Source organism: Bidens hawaiensis, unplaced genomic scaffold, assembly GCF_021521415.1.
Source record: "Bidens hawaiensis isolate Kalapana, Puna unplaced genomic scaffold, B.hawaiensis_p1.1 tig00021554_1, whole genome shotgun sequence".
Lineage (NCBI taxonomy): Eukaryota > Viridiplantae > Streptophyta > Magnoliopsida > Asterales > Asteraceae > Bidens > Bidens hawaiensis.
The window spans coordinates 253,727-267,539 of NW_027493358.1; the positions used below are offsets into that span (position 1 = coordinate 253,727).

Sequence of the window (13,813 nt, forward strand, 5' to 3'; positions counted from 1 at the left end):
TTCACCATATTTGAGTATGACACGAATTCATCTGTAGGGTTTACATGTGATGTGTCCATTGTGATCCGTTTCTTAATGGTAATGAGATGCAGGCAAGGGGACCCTACATGGCTAACAGAGTGGATGATCAAGTCAATAGTGTATTTGTACTTTAAGTACGTAATGATAAAGTTTAATGACTTATGTTTGGTAGATAACTGTGGGTTTGCTCTTTTTTAGCTTTTTAATATTCACAAATCTACTTAGGAATTGTGAATACCCAGATAATAAACCGCATACAGACCCATAGTCTTCAGACCCGAGGCATCCCATCAATACAAGATTTAAGTTTATAAAACCATACGCCAATAAAGTGTAAAACACTAAAACTAAACGATTTAATATTTATTTCACCGGCTACTTGGCATAATCTAACGTTAAACTAATCCAAGCATCATATGATAACTTATTTAAATTTTAAAAGTTCATAATATTTTCACATTCATATCAAAAATTGAGGCTTGAGTATGGTCTGAACTTTCATTACTTATTTTCCATGGGCAAAACGCTTTACCCACTAAAGATTATATCTATTTGTTACCCATTTATCAAATTGCCCTTTCGTTTTCAAGGCTGAGCCTACCGGTACATCCCAAGTTAAGTGCGTTTTCTTTTATATTATCTCATATTAATAGTAGTTTGAAAAACCAATTTCTGATAATTATCATCATCTTCCATTTTAATGTAAAAAACTATATTCAATGGACATTTTTCAAAACTTTTTTTTAAGTTATTAATACAAACTACGAGTCAAATATCATATGCCCACACTTAAATTTTGCATTGTCCATCAATGCAAGGATAAGGATGACTTAAAATAAAAATTAAAATACAATAAAGTCGCACTACAAAAAACTAAAAACCTAAAAATTAAAAACAAAAATAAAAAGTTAATAAGCTAGATAATGGAAAAGACTTAGCTGGTAATATGCGCATGAAATTTGATGCCAAAGTCTTCTTTCCATGAATGCCCTCTAACTACAAACGTGCTCATCAAATAGTATATCCTTCTCTCACACACGAACGTAAGCGGAAAAAATAGACCAAACAAAATGGATCAGCTGCTCCATCCCACACTTGTATTTTTCAATATATTCTTCATTGAGATTGTCTCTCTAGCTCACTCAAATCTTTCTTCAAATCTCTAAAACACAAAAACAAAGAAGAACTACATTCTTGTAAGTGCTTGGTTAAATAACATAAACCCTAATATGAACATAGACCAAATGAAGTATTAGTAGTAAGTGATCATCTTAAAATGGAAATGTTGACAATGTTGTGAAAACGGATTGTTGATGTTAATCCACTAAAATCGGTTAAATACTTGTCAAGTGAGTGTGCAACACAAACTATTATAAACAACTCTGGGATGGTTATTACATGAATTTTTATAATTTTCCAAGAGTTATGTGGGTTAATACTTGTAATTCAAGGTTGATCCTTTTTACAACTTAAACAATCTTAATTGGTATTTTAAGTATAATACAAATGTTTTTATTAAAATATCAAGGACAATTAACTTAGTAATTTAAGGATTGTCTTATCTTTAAAGTAAGTTACCTCATAAATAATTAATATAAACCAATTGTTTACATAAAATGATGTTTTAGTGGAGATCATGAAGTTATGCATATCGCTTTCTTTAATTATCAAAAAATAACATGATTTAGAAATAAGGTGTTATTCTCACATTTAAGTATCATAGCAAGCTTATATCACATGTTTACTAATTAATTGATAAACCAAGTTAAGAGGAGTTTTGACCAAGATGATACACTTTTATCCTTGATCATCTCTATAAAAGTTTAAAAAAATCCAAAAAAAGTGTTTTAAATTTATGCTTTTATAGTTCTTTTAAAAATGTACTTGTCAAACCAAAACTACTATGATATTCATTTCTTGTTAAATTGAATACAACGATTTAGTAGTAAAAATCAAACAAGTATGTATGTGGATCGATACTTGGTTCATACCCATACTATGTTACATATACAGTAGGTACAATGCCTATTTGTGTGTGATTTAGTTTAGATAAAAATCATTTTTATAAATTTAAAACTCAACTATGTATGAAACAAATCTTTTGGAAAACTAACAACTTTTCATATCTATCCACACCCACATCATGTTGCCGGTAATTTTGTGACTTGTGAGTATTTTAGGGTAGAACGAGATGACCTTGCATAATTGACCGGTGCATTTAGGGCGACGAGGGTGACAATTTTGGAGAACACCCCCCCTCCCGTGCGCAATAAGGGGGCGATTGTTTATTTTCGCCTACGAGGGTTTGAGAAAAAAATTCATTTTATACTTGTGTGTGATATATATATATGTGTGTGTGTGTGTGTGTGTGTGTGTGTGTATCTGTCTATATATATATAAGGCTACAACACCATTACACCCTAAAAATAAAAACACACACTTTGCTGATTGTCACATGGCATAAGTCCCCTCCACTACACATAGCCTAAAAGAGAATCAATTTTTAAAAAGGCAAGGTTTTGAATCGTTGTCTAAAATATCAAGAGCATTATTATTACGATATATTACTATTATTGTATTACTTTATAAGATTAACTAGTTTTTTATATATGTATTACACGATATTTGTTAAATGATAAAAGTAAATAAAATCTGTTATTTGAAACAACGAAACAAAATTAAAGGTAAGAAAATAAATAAAATATACTATACAAACAATAAGAAGTTTAAAATCTCAAATTTATAAATTTGAGAAAATATCTTTATAATATGTTTATAATCCAACTAGAAAAGTGCCCGCGGGATGCAGCGGGAAACACGTACTTTGATAATCATGTAACAAATTTATGGATGTTTATTATTCCGTTTGAAATTGTGAGACGGTTCACCAGTTTGGTTTCCCCGTTTGGTAGTGGGGGTCGCGCGATGCGGCGAGGAACAAAAATCATAGTAATCATGTAACAATTGTGGATGTTCAAAGTTCGTTTGAAACCTTGAAAACGTTTGAAACAATCATCAATTTTGGTTAGCAAAACTTTTGTTCATGGTTTATACAGAAACTTGGTCATATAGAACCCGACCAAACGCTAAACTTATTATTGAAGCTCAATGTGTGAAACCAAAACCATTAGTAACTATTCAGTTTAAAGTTTCTACGGTTCAATTTCGGTTTTCAATAATAAATATCGAACCAACGGTTTGGCTCAGGGTATAACTTAGAAACCATTAAAACCGAACTGTGAACACCCATACGTAATATGTTAATTTTTTTTATTTGAAAAATTATAGCAATACTATACCCAAATTAAAGATAATAAAATGCTCATTTTAATAGTGTAGTTTTTTATAAAAAAATATTAACGTATGTAAAAGTTAAAGCCGTTGGAAAATCGTTGATGGGAAGTTATTTATAATTAAAATTAAAATTAATGTATAGGTAAAGATAAATGTCAAAAATAGTAACTATTTTTTAAATTTACAAAAGTTACTTAAAGTTGAGGGGCAATGCTGTAACTATTTCAACACATATTTTATAATTACATGCTATATAAGGTATACCTTATGCATTAAAAGTTGTAAATTAGTTAAAAATGAGGTGTCTTAATTTGCTCATATCTCATATATTATATATAACTAGATGGGTGCCTGCGCGATGCAGCGGTTGTTTAAACCTGTTAATCACGTACAAATATAAGTGTTTATGGTTCGGTTAAAACCGTGAAATCGTTTAAATCGGTCATTGGTTTGACTTCTCTTTTCTTTTCTTTTTTACTTTCGGTTTGTTGGTCGGTTTCAAAATTTTTAAAACATATTAAACGGTTGGTTCGCAGTTTATATCGGCAGCCGGCCATATAAAACCAGAAAAGACTGTAAATTAACCTAATTGCAATATGATTCCTTTTGTAATCTTTGTTGTTATTATTTCACATCTTAGATCTTCCATTAATATTTACCATTTATGTTGCTAAAATTATCATTTTTTATTTATGATCATCTTAAGTATCATATTATGTTGGTTTTTAGTTAAAATTGATGGTACATTTAAATTATTAATTATTTTAAACTAAATTTATTATTAAAGTTTACACTATGAAACCAAACTGGAACCAGACCGTTAGTAACGATTCGGTTTCAACTTTCAATGGTTGGATTTGGTTTTGGACGACAAAAAATCAGTATTAATGGTTGGACTCACAAGTTTACCTTAAAAACCATCAAAACCGACACTGAACACCCTTACGTAACATATTAATTTATTTAAAATGAAAAAAAATTACAACAATATCATATCCAAATTAAAGAGAACAAAATGCTCGTTTTTATTTTGCAATTTGTTTATAAAAATATTAACGTATGAAAAGGCTATAGTCGTTTAAAAATCATGGGTGGAAAATTAATTTACAAGTTAAATTAAGAACATAATATGGTTAAAGATGAGGGACCAAACTTGTAAGTTGAATGGATTGTGTTTAAAAGACATGTTTACCCTTACTAACACATGTACCTTATGCTTTAAGTGTTGTAAATTACTTAAAAATAGATGTTTTAATTTGCCCTTGTTTGGTGTATTATATATAGTATAGATAGATTGACAAAATGCTTTTAATCCATGACTTGTGGATAACAAAAATGAATGACATAAGAGATTATAAATTAGGAAAAAAATCAAATTAGAGTATGAGTAAATATAAGCTTGACACCTAAGCCTTCACATTTCCTTTTATTAGTAGAGTAGGAACTAAGATATGATATGATAGGATACTGAAACTTTGGTTTCGCAATGACCTCGTTAGTTTACCTAGCGATATCTGGTAAGACCATTTTTTAAATATTATTTTTGTCTTTTTTTTATTAAAAATAATATTTTTAGTTAAAACCGTTTGTTTTTTATTTAGCACCAACACCGTTGATTCTTGCAACATTCTTGTTGGTTTGCCACCGCAAAACATGTTTTTTTTCCAATACTATCAGCCCAACGCAATGCGCCGAGCATTCTACCTATATTGATAATTATTGTAATCGGTGCCGCAAAGCCCTTATACTAGGCCATGTAATGGTACCAACACGTGCCACGCCATTCTATTTTAATTGTGTCACTCGCTGCTGCTATATCTGTGTTATACTAATCGAATAAACATGTTTCAAATATGTTATTCTTTTGTATTATTAGCTATGTCGGTATAGGCGTTTACTAAAATAATTTTTGAGTTTAATGTCAATACCATAGAGAAGCTAACCGACACCAGCCGATTTCATGTAATTTGATGATAAGCTGTATTTATTTTGTAACACGAGAGATAATAAGACTTAGCAAATACAACCCGGTCGCAACGGTCCCCGTAAAAACGTAGCTAGCATACATTTTGTTTTCATTTGGTCATTAAATATATGCATTTAATTATCATCTAGACTATCGTCATGTAATTATTAGCTACACATTCTTATTTACATGAAGAAAACTAAAAGAAATAGATTGAATAGTTAAATCGAAAGCACCGAATGGCAATCTTTCGGAAACACTCTAGAAGTAAACGACAGTGAAACTTGTAGTTCATGCAAAACCTTATAACCACGTCATCCCACACGTGTCATCCTTACACATCGTCTCCACCTCTTTATTAACCTCATTCCCACCACCTCAATCGCAGATCAATATCACAATCAACAACAATGGCTACTGGTGTCGCTTACGATCGTCCTCATCTCACCACTGGTGGGTACTACAACACCCAGCACCAACAACAGTCAACCAGCAAGACACTCGCCATAGTGGGCTTGCTCCCCGTGGGAGGGATCTTGCTGGGCTTAGCCGGTCTCACCTTCATCGGGACGCTCATCGGGCTGGCCGTCGCCACTCCGCTTTTCATAATATTCAGCCCGATCATCGTCCCGGCTGTCCTCACAATCGGGCTAGCCGTTGCGGGTTTTCTGACGTCCGGGACGTTCGGGTTGACGGGTCTAAGCTCGTTGTCGTACCTGTTCAACATGGTCAGGCAGAGCGCTGGGTCGGTGCCCGAGGCGATACAGGATGTGGGTGATTACGCCGGCCAGAAGACCAAGGAGTTCGGGAAGAAGATGCAGAGCGCGGGTCATGAAATCGGAGAGCACGGGCAGGCACATGGTCAGGCGGGTGTGGGTGTTAATGTTCAGGTTGGCGGTGGGAAGAAGGATAGGACTTGAAAGAGTATTTGGAGTTGAAAGAGGGTGGGAGTTGAATAATGATGTCTTAAGCTTTGTGTTGATGTGTGTTTGTACCTTTGTTCATCAAGTCGTCGTATGTAATGTCGTCGTTATGTTTTATGTGTCTCTGTTTTTAAGTTTTTACTCATTCCAATGTTATAAATAAAAGCTCAATTTTCATTTGATGTTGGTGAACTCTTTTCAACTCAAATTAATTGCTACTAGTATGTAACTATAAATGGGTCCCGTCTATTCAGAATGAAAAACAACTTTCATTATTTATCTTTACATGCCAAAATCGAAAAGTAAAATGCCAATGGTCAATTATGCAACTTTAATTCAAAATAAAATATGTGCAATCTTTTTTTAATTCAAAAACAAAAAAAAATAAGTGGCGTTCGTTTAAAATTTTTTTTAGTTTCTCATGTCAATTAAGTTTAAATCGGTTACGTTAATCTGAAATTTCGTTATTGAAACCCCCACCGGTATTGCGGCTGAGCGTGGCCGGTGACCGGTTAGGCCGCGGAAACCCCCACCGGTATTGCGGAAACCCCCACCGGTATTGCGGCTGAGCGTGGCCGGTGACCGGTTAGGCCGCGGTTGACCCGGCAGGTGAAGCTGCCGGTTTTACGGTTGAGGCGGCGGTTGAGCGGTTGTCCCTGACAGGTTAGGCCGGTTGACCCGGCAGGTGAACCTATTTGGAACTTGGGTTATTTTGGTTAAACCCATTTTTCATTAGGAACCTATTAGGAACTTGGGTTATTTTGGTTAAACCCATTTTTCATTAGGAACTTGGGTTATTTTGGTGCCGGGATTCGAACTTGGGTTATTTTGGTGATAAAAGCTTTCATAATTACCCATTATTTGGGTTATTTTAGTGATAAAAGCTTTCATAATTACCCATTAGTCAATCAACCAAGTTTTATTGATATCTATATTGAAAGTTTTATTGATATCTATATTGATCTTTATATTGATAAAACATAAATCATACATATTTAAAAGACAATCTATAAAACATATATTGAAAGTTTTATTGATATCTATATTGATCTTTTTATATTGATGAAACAAAAATCATACATATTTAAAAGACAATCTATAAAATATAGATAAACATTAAAGTTTGTTATTATTATTATTATTTTATTTTTGATTAACATTATTTTTTATATTAATTATATATATATATATATGAATATATATATATATATATGCAATTATATATTTAATAAATTAGTTATGACGTCATCCCGGTCAAATACCGGTCTGCCCTCTCAGGTCGGTTCGACCTTTGACCCGGTAAGGCGTCTGGGTCGACGTCCGGGTCGGGTCTGAAAACAATGAACGTAACGTCATTGAGGTTATTATTTTGTTAACGTAACGTTATTGAGGTTTCTTACTTCCGTTAACGTTATTGAGGTTAATGAGGTTTCTTACTTGTTGTCAATTAATTAATTATCTGTTTAAATAAGTAACTCATTGTTAATTATGCGTTTCTTGTCAATTAATTGTGTGTTTAAATCGGTAACTCCTTGTCAGTTGTGTTTTTAAATCGGCAACTCCTCCTCAATTGTGTGTTTAAATCAGCAACTTTGTTAACTCACTTAGTCAATGTAACCCACACCACCACTACTACTTATACCATCGCATCTCATCGCCCCTCTACCAGCGGTAACCCAGGCCACCGCCACAACTTGTTCCATCGCCCGTACCACCGCCCCTCCACCAGTGTCACCACTGCTTATATCATCGCCTATACGCCCCTCTACCAGAGCCATGTAAATAATTATATATTATCGAGTAAACGGATATATCACCAAACCCCATATCCGTCTCAAATCAAATCGATGAAAAATTCGAAAGTAATTTCATACTCAACCGTCCCATATGTTTTGGGTTTCAGTGAAAATTTTCAAAAGTAACTTTAAAAGTAATTTTATACTCCTGTAATCCTAGTTGTCACCGCCTACAGTAAGGGAATGCACAGATCGGTTTGAGTTGGTTTTGAGCTAAAACAAAACAAAAACCCAAAATTTCGGTTTTGAGATTTTTGAAGTTGTTCGGTTTCGGTTTTACATTTTGGTTTTGGTTTTTTCGGTTTTCGCCATCTGATCTTGAAACTTTTAGGGCGAAGAAAATGTTGGCCGAAAATAGTGAATTTAAATATATATAACTTTGTCAACTAGTAACTAATCTATATTATATTATAACACGTATAGGCACATTTTCATCTCCCCTGGCGAGACGCCGTAAAATTGAATGGTCCATTAAGTCTCCGACTAGATTCCGGCGAATTCAAGCAATTGAACCGTTACCAGCATTAAATCGTCCATTAAATCGTCCATTTCGTATATGAATGCTCCATTCATATACGACCCTCACCCCATCATTCATCGCCAAATCTGTGAGTCTCCCACTCCTCTTCCCTCTTGATTTCCACGAATTCAGCCTTCCAATCTTGCCGAATTTGGTTTACAAGGCCACCGCTCGTTGTTTCATCGATTTCGCAATTTGTTGTAGGTATTCACCAAAATGTTTATGTTCTTGTTGGGTTCAATTTTTCTTGACCTATAATTGATTGAAATTTTGTTGGTCGAGTTTGATTTGTTTTTAATTGACCTAATAGAAGATACCTATGGCAGATCACATTTCAATTTCTATTTCTATTATCTATGTTACAAACTTTTTGTTTTATGTTTGCACTATCATGATTTTTAGCACTTACATCATTAATTCGTGTCTCTGTTAAATTCAGCCACCGCTCTGTTTCAACACATTCAGTCAAGTCGCTCCTCCATGCCCACTGCGACTTATGGTCGTTCCTCCAATTTTAACGATTAGGTATGATTCTTCTCAATGATTACTACTATATATAAAATCTATTAGAAGCCCTAAAACACTATCAATTCTAATCGATCTCCTGCTAACATTAGTTAGGTTAGACTATGTACTAATTGTATTTGGCATTAACATGGTGTAATGAGGGATGTCAGTGCTTTCACAGAGCCTTTGAACAGCGAGCATTATCTCGCCTGGTTACATTCCATTTTCTTTAATTTTTTTGAATCCTAATTTTGTTAATTTATATTTGTTATATTTCCTTCAAGTTAAACCATTTGCCCTAATTTTATATCTAACAATAAGATTCGACGGTGATTTTCAGTTTAGGTGAGCATGGGTGATGATGACAATGGCGACAAACGAATATGATATCCATCTTGGTCATCCGCTGATAATGGTACTATGTGAATATGCACGGTGGTGAACAACATCATCACTCGGTAAAATCTTTTATCCATGTTGACAGTAAGCATAGTTGTTATTCTCTTGTTCGGATGTCTAATTCTGATTTTAGATTTCATTTACTTTCTAGATTCACATATGTTTAAGTAAGACCCATTTGTGTTTTCTAATATTGGGTCACTTCTTATTGCATTTAAATGTTTAAGTTTGTCCATCAGTTTGCTCAAAAGTAGTTTCTCCAATAAGACCTTATAGTCTTTTGTTCCCCAACATCCCATATGTTAAGGGTGTACATGCCATTATATTTCACTTACTTCTATAAAACAAGTTCCATAGTTACACTACCAAATCCCTCCAAAGGTAATGATCAAGAATTAAAGCATAAAATCAAGTGGGCTGTAGACCTTTACAATTAGATTATGAGTTCAGATCTAAAGACATACTCCTATTATGCATTGACCGATTTTTGGGAAAAAAATTATAACAAAAGGCTCCCTTCACTAACATCATTGGGGATTAAACTTGCATACATAACGAACTTTAGCAATTCAGGAATAAGTGACCAATTTGTATGAACCATTGTAGTTATTGAACAGAATTGTAAAAGGAAGCTGGTTGTTATAACACCAAAGATGTAAAAGTGCTATTCTCATGCAAATTTGACACCATAGTCTAGCATTAGGAAGTGATCTGGCCTATATATATTAGTTACTTTCTATTTATTTGTTTGTTCTATATGTTATTTTTACAGTCCAGTTATTAAGTATATAATCATTACAGTGTTTGCATTGCTTAATAAAGTTTAAAGATGCCAGAATTAACTCTTGTTTTTGTTTCTATGTTTACAGATGTAAAGTTATTTTCTCTTAATTTTGATTTGTCTGTAGTCATTGTTTTCAAATATCGGGCCACTACTTATTGCATTTAAATTTTTTACGTCTGCCTTCTGAATTGACTTAAACAGTGATAATTCTTCAATTATACTACATTGAATTCAGAATATATATAACTTTATTATGATCAACTCTATCTCTTTAGTATGATTTGATATTAGTTTATGTATTTTAATATATGTCTTAGCAAACACTCTATTATTATTATTATTATTTGTAGTTGTTAAGTTTGTAGATAATGAAATATCATATAGGGGTAACTCAGGCCTACAAGATGGAAAAGAAGTAAATTTGGATCTTTGAAAGGGAATGCATGATGATGGAGATCATATGAAGTTTGGATTTCTGATAGCTTACACAACATCCATTTTTCCCTGGGCGTACTTGAGTATGGTGATCATATAATAAAGCATATCAATTGGAATCTGCCAAAGACTCAATTTTTTCTTAATATACGGGTTTATGGGTTACTTATGAGTTGTGTCAAATAAATATACGAGTTTATGGGTTACTTATGAGTTGACCCGTTTAAACCCAACCCTAACACATTAACTTTCTTGTTAGGTTCATGTCATGGAAAAAAGATAGATGCGTTTGTTAAAAAAAAAATCAAACCAGAGGTTTCTTTCAAAAAAGTTATTAGTATGTGAAATACGATTACTAAAATCATATTATATAAAAACAGCTACACTATGTGTCTCGCGAGTTTACAGGATTGTGTGAAAGAGGTTGATGTGCTTCGGCAGGAGAATGAGGCTCTCCATGTTGCGAATACGGATTTGGTGCAGCGGTTGAGTCTGTTCTCGAAGGCAACAGCAGCAGCAGAACTATTTTAGTTGTTCGAATTTGATTGGAGAGTTTAGTCGGCTTGGCATTGGAGCGTCGTTTTCGGAGAGTAGTGTGTCGCTTCCGAGTGTGATTGAACCGAATCAGTTCCTGAGGCACAAGATAGATGCGTTTGTTAAAAAAAAAGTTAAACCAGAGGTTTCTTTCAAAAAAGTTATTAGTATGTGAAATACGATTACTAAAATCATATTATATAAAAACAGCTACACTATGTGTCTCGCGAGTTTACAGGATTGTGTGAAAGAGGTTGATGTGCTTCGGCAGGAAAATGAGGCTCTCCGTGTTGCGAATACGGATTTGGTGCAGCGGTTGAGTCTGTTCTCGAAGGCAACAGCAGCAGCAGAACTATTTTAGTTGTTCGAATTTGATTGGAGAGTTTAGTCGGCTTGGCATTGGAGCGTCGTTTTCGGAGAGTAGTGTGTCACTTCCGAGTGTGATTGAACCGAATCAGTTCCTGAGGCACAATAGCGAGAGAGTTTTGATGCCTAAAAGCATTTCGATTCGTTACAAAGGATACTTGAAGTCAATTCTGCCTCAACGACAGACTCATCAACACTCCGTTAGGTCAATCGCTAAGTTGTTAGTCGGGATTCTTACAGCCATTTATATGATTAATTTAGATCTGATTTCCATTATTCACTCATAGAATCATATTTCATTAGTCAATTTTGTTAAGTAATTTTGACTTTTCATGAGTCAATTTCATAAACACAATGACTACACTTTTAAACCAGAATCCATCACAAAATTCATGTGGATTATATACATTTATATTCTGCACATTTGACTTTACAGTTTACAATTAAATTCATGTATGTTGCTTAAAATGGAAGAATCCTTTATTCATTTTTTTTCTAACCTTACCTAATAAAGCAAGTTGTTATAATTATGATTTCAACAGCAACTTGTGCATGTGCTTGGGGAGAAGAGAGCTGCAGAAAGATTGGAGTTTGATGTCTACAACCCGGGAATGTCGAAAACCGAGCTGTGTAACAAGTGGCAGGAGACTGGAACCTGTCCTTATGGAGATAACTGTCACTTTGCACATGGAATAAGTGAGCTGTGTCTTGTGATTGGGCACCCGCGCTACAAATCCGAGGTCTGTCGTATTCTCGTATGGTTCTTGCTGGTGATGTCTGCCCTTATGGTCACCGTTGTCACTTTCGTCATGCTCTTACTGATGAGGAAATACTTATGGTTGTCAATCTACGCTACAGAGGTTATGCATATCAAGGGCGGTTTTTACAGTTTACAATATTTTAATTTCATGAAAACTAAACTAAGTGCACATTTGTGTGGATGGAGTAATTAAGTATATAGCTTAGAAGTGAAGTTTAATGAACTGATAAATGATGATTATACCATTTACAATTTAAGATGTTATGTTACATTTCTGGATTAGGTTTATGTAATTGATTTTGGATGTCATTTAATTGGAAATGAAGATTGTTACTTTTAATCGTTTTAAGGCAATAGTTGAAGAATTTGGATGCTGCATTTGTCTCTATCATGTCTATTTTGTAGTTTAAATCATATAGTTTTTGTCCAATTGGCCTTCATTTGTGTCACCAGAACATAAAAGGTTGATTAGTTTTCGATTTGCCATTTTGATTTCTCATGCTCTAATTCTTGGTTTCAATCTGATTTTAGATTGTGTTGGCGCTGATTTATTAATCATACTCTGGTTGGATTAATTATACTCTACTCTGGTTGAATTAGAGTATTAAACTGAGTTCTGGTCTTCTGATATCAATCCTGGGCTATGGCTTCTTCGATTACAGGTATTGGACTTCTTGGATTTGTTACTTTGTTAATTGAAGATTCTTATAGAATTATGGTTTGTTATCATGTTATGGTTTTGTAATTTTTTGGTTCGATTGGTTAGTGATATATGATTGGGTCTTAAATTTACTATGTTCGATTGTTTCATTTCGTTTTTCTTCTAAGCCGGCATGTTACGAATGTTCAAATTTACTCATTAATTAAGAAAACATAGTTAATTATCATTGCAAGTTGTTATTGTGAGTTGGCGCATTAGTTTATTTGTAAATTAGTTTAACACATCCCCCCCCGGCGAAGCGTAAATTTGCGAAGGTAAACGAATGTCTCTAAACAAAAGAACGTTAACGTCCCCGAACATTATGCATGAACAAGACGTTTTCATAGTCGTTTAGGAATTTTTGAAAAATTCGGGTTAGAGTTGCAGTTTGGGTATAGCTTAAGAATGATGTAATTAATGAATTACGATCTCTCTTTTTAATTTAAACTAATTATTTGCAGCCATGGATCGAGAAGACAATGCAAGCTGACGTGGATGATGGAAAAATATACGAGTTCGGAAGATAAACGGCCCAATATATAAATAAATAAGTGGGACGACTTAACGAAGGTGAAACACTGTAAAAATAAGGAATACTTTCAGATGACATTCTCAAATTGCTTGCATCTGATTAGAAGTATTCAATTTCCCAACTTTTGCATGTTTCTTTATTAAATTATAACAAACTAATTAAACTGTACTATTTTTTTGCTGCAAGAAAATTTCAATTCATACTCCAAGGAAGAAAACGATGACAAAAAATCAAGAGAAGAAATCCAAACGCTCAGGGTAATTTCTGGAAACTGTT

The 13,813-nt window shown here is 33.7% G+C and overlaps 1 protein-coding gene and 1 pseudogene across 1 annotated transcript; both read left to right on the forward strand.

Annotated features, from left to right (window-relative positions):
• The first annotated feature begins 5,691 nt into the window (after positions 1-5,691).
• LOC143563869 (oleosin-like) lies at positions 5,692-6,201 on the forward strand. Its single transcript, XM_077051310.1, has one exon. It carries the CDS (start codon positions 5,692-5,694, stop codon positions 6,199-6,201), a length of 510 nt encoding a protein of 169 aa, XP_076907425.1.
• Positions 6,202-10,614: 4,413 nt separating this feature from the next.
• On the forward strand, positions 10,615-12,449 carry LOC143563870 (zinc finger CCCH domain-containing protein 39-like; annotated as a pseudogene).
• The last annotated feature ends 1,364 nt before the right edge of the window (positions 12,450-13,813 follow it).

Excerpts from the sequence above, each read along its gene's own strand:
- LOC143563869 (XM_077051310.1), top strand. The coding sequence starts at position 5,692 with ATGGCTACTGGTGTCGCTTACGATCGTCCTCATCTCACCACTGGTGGG.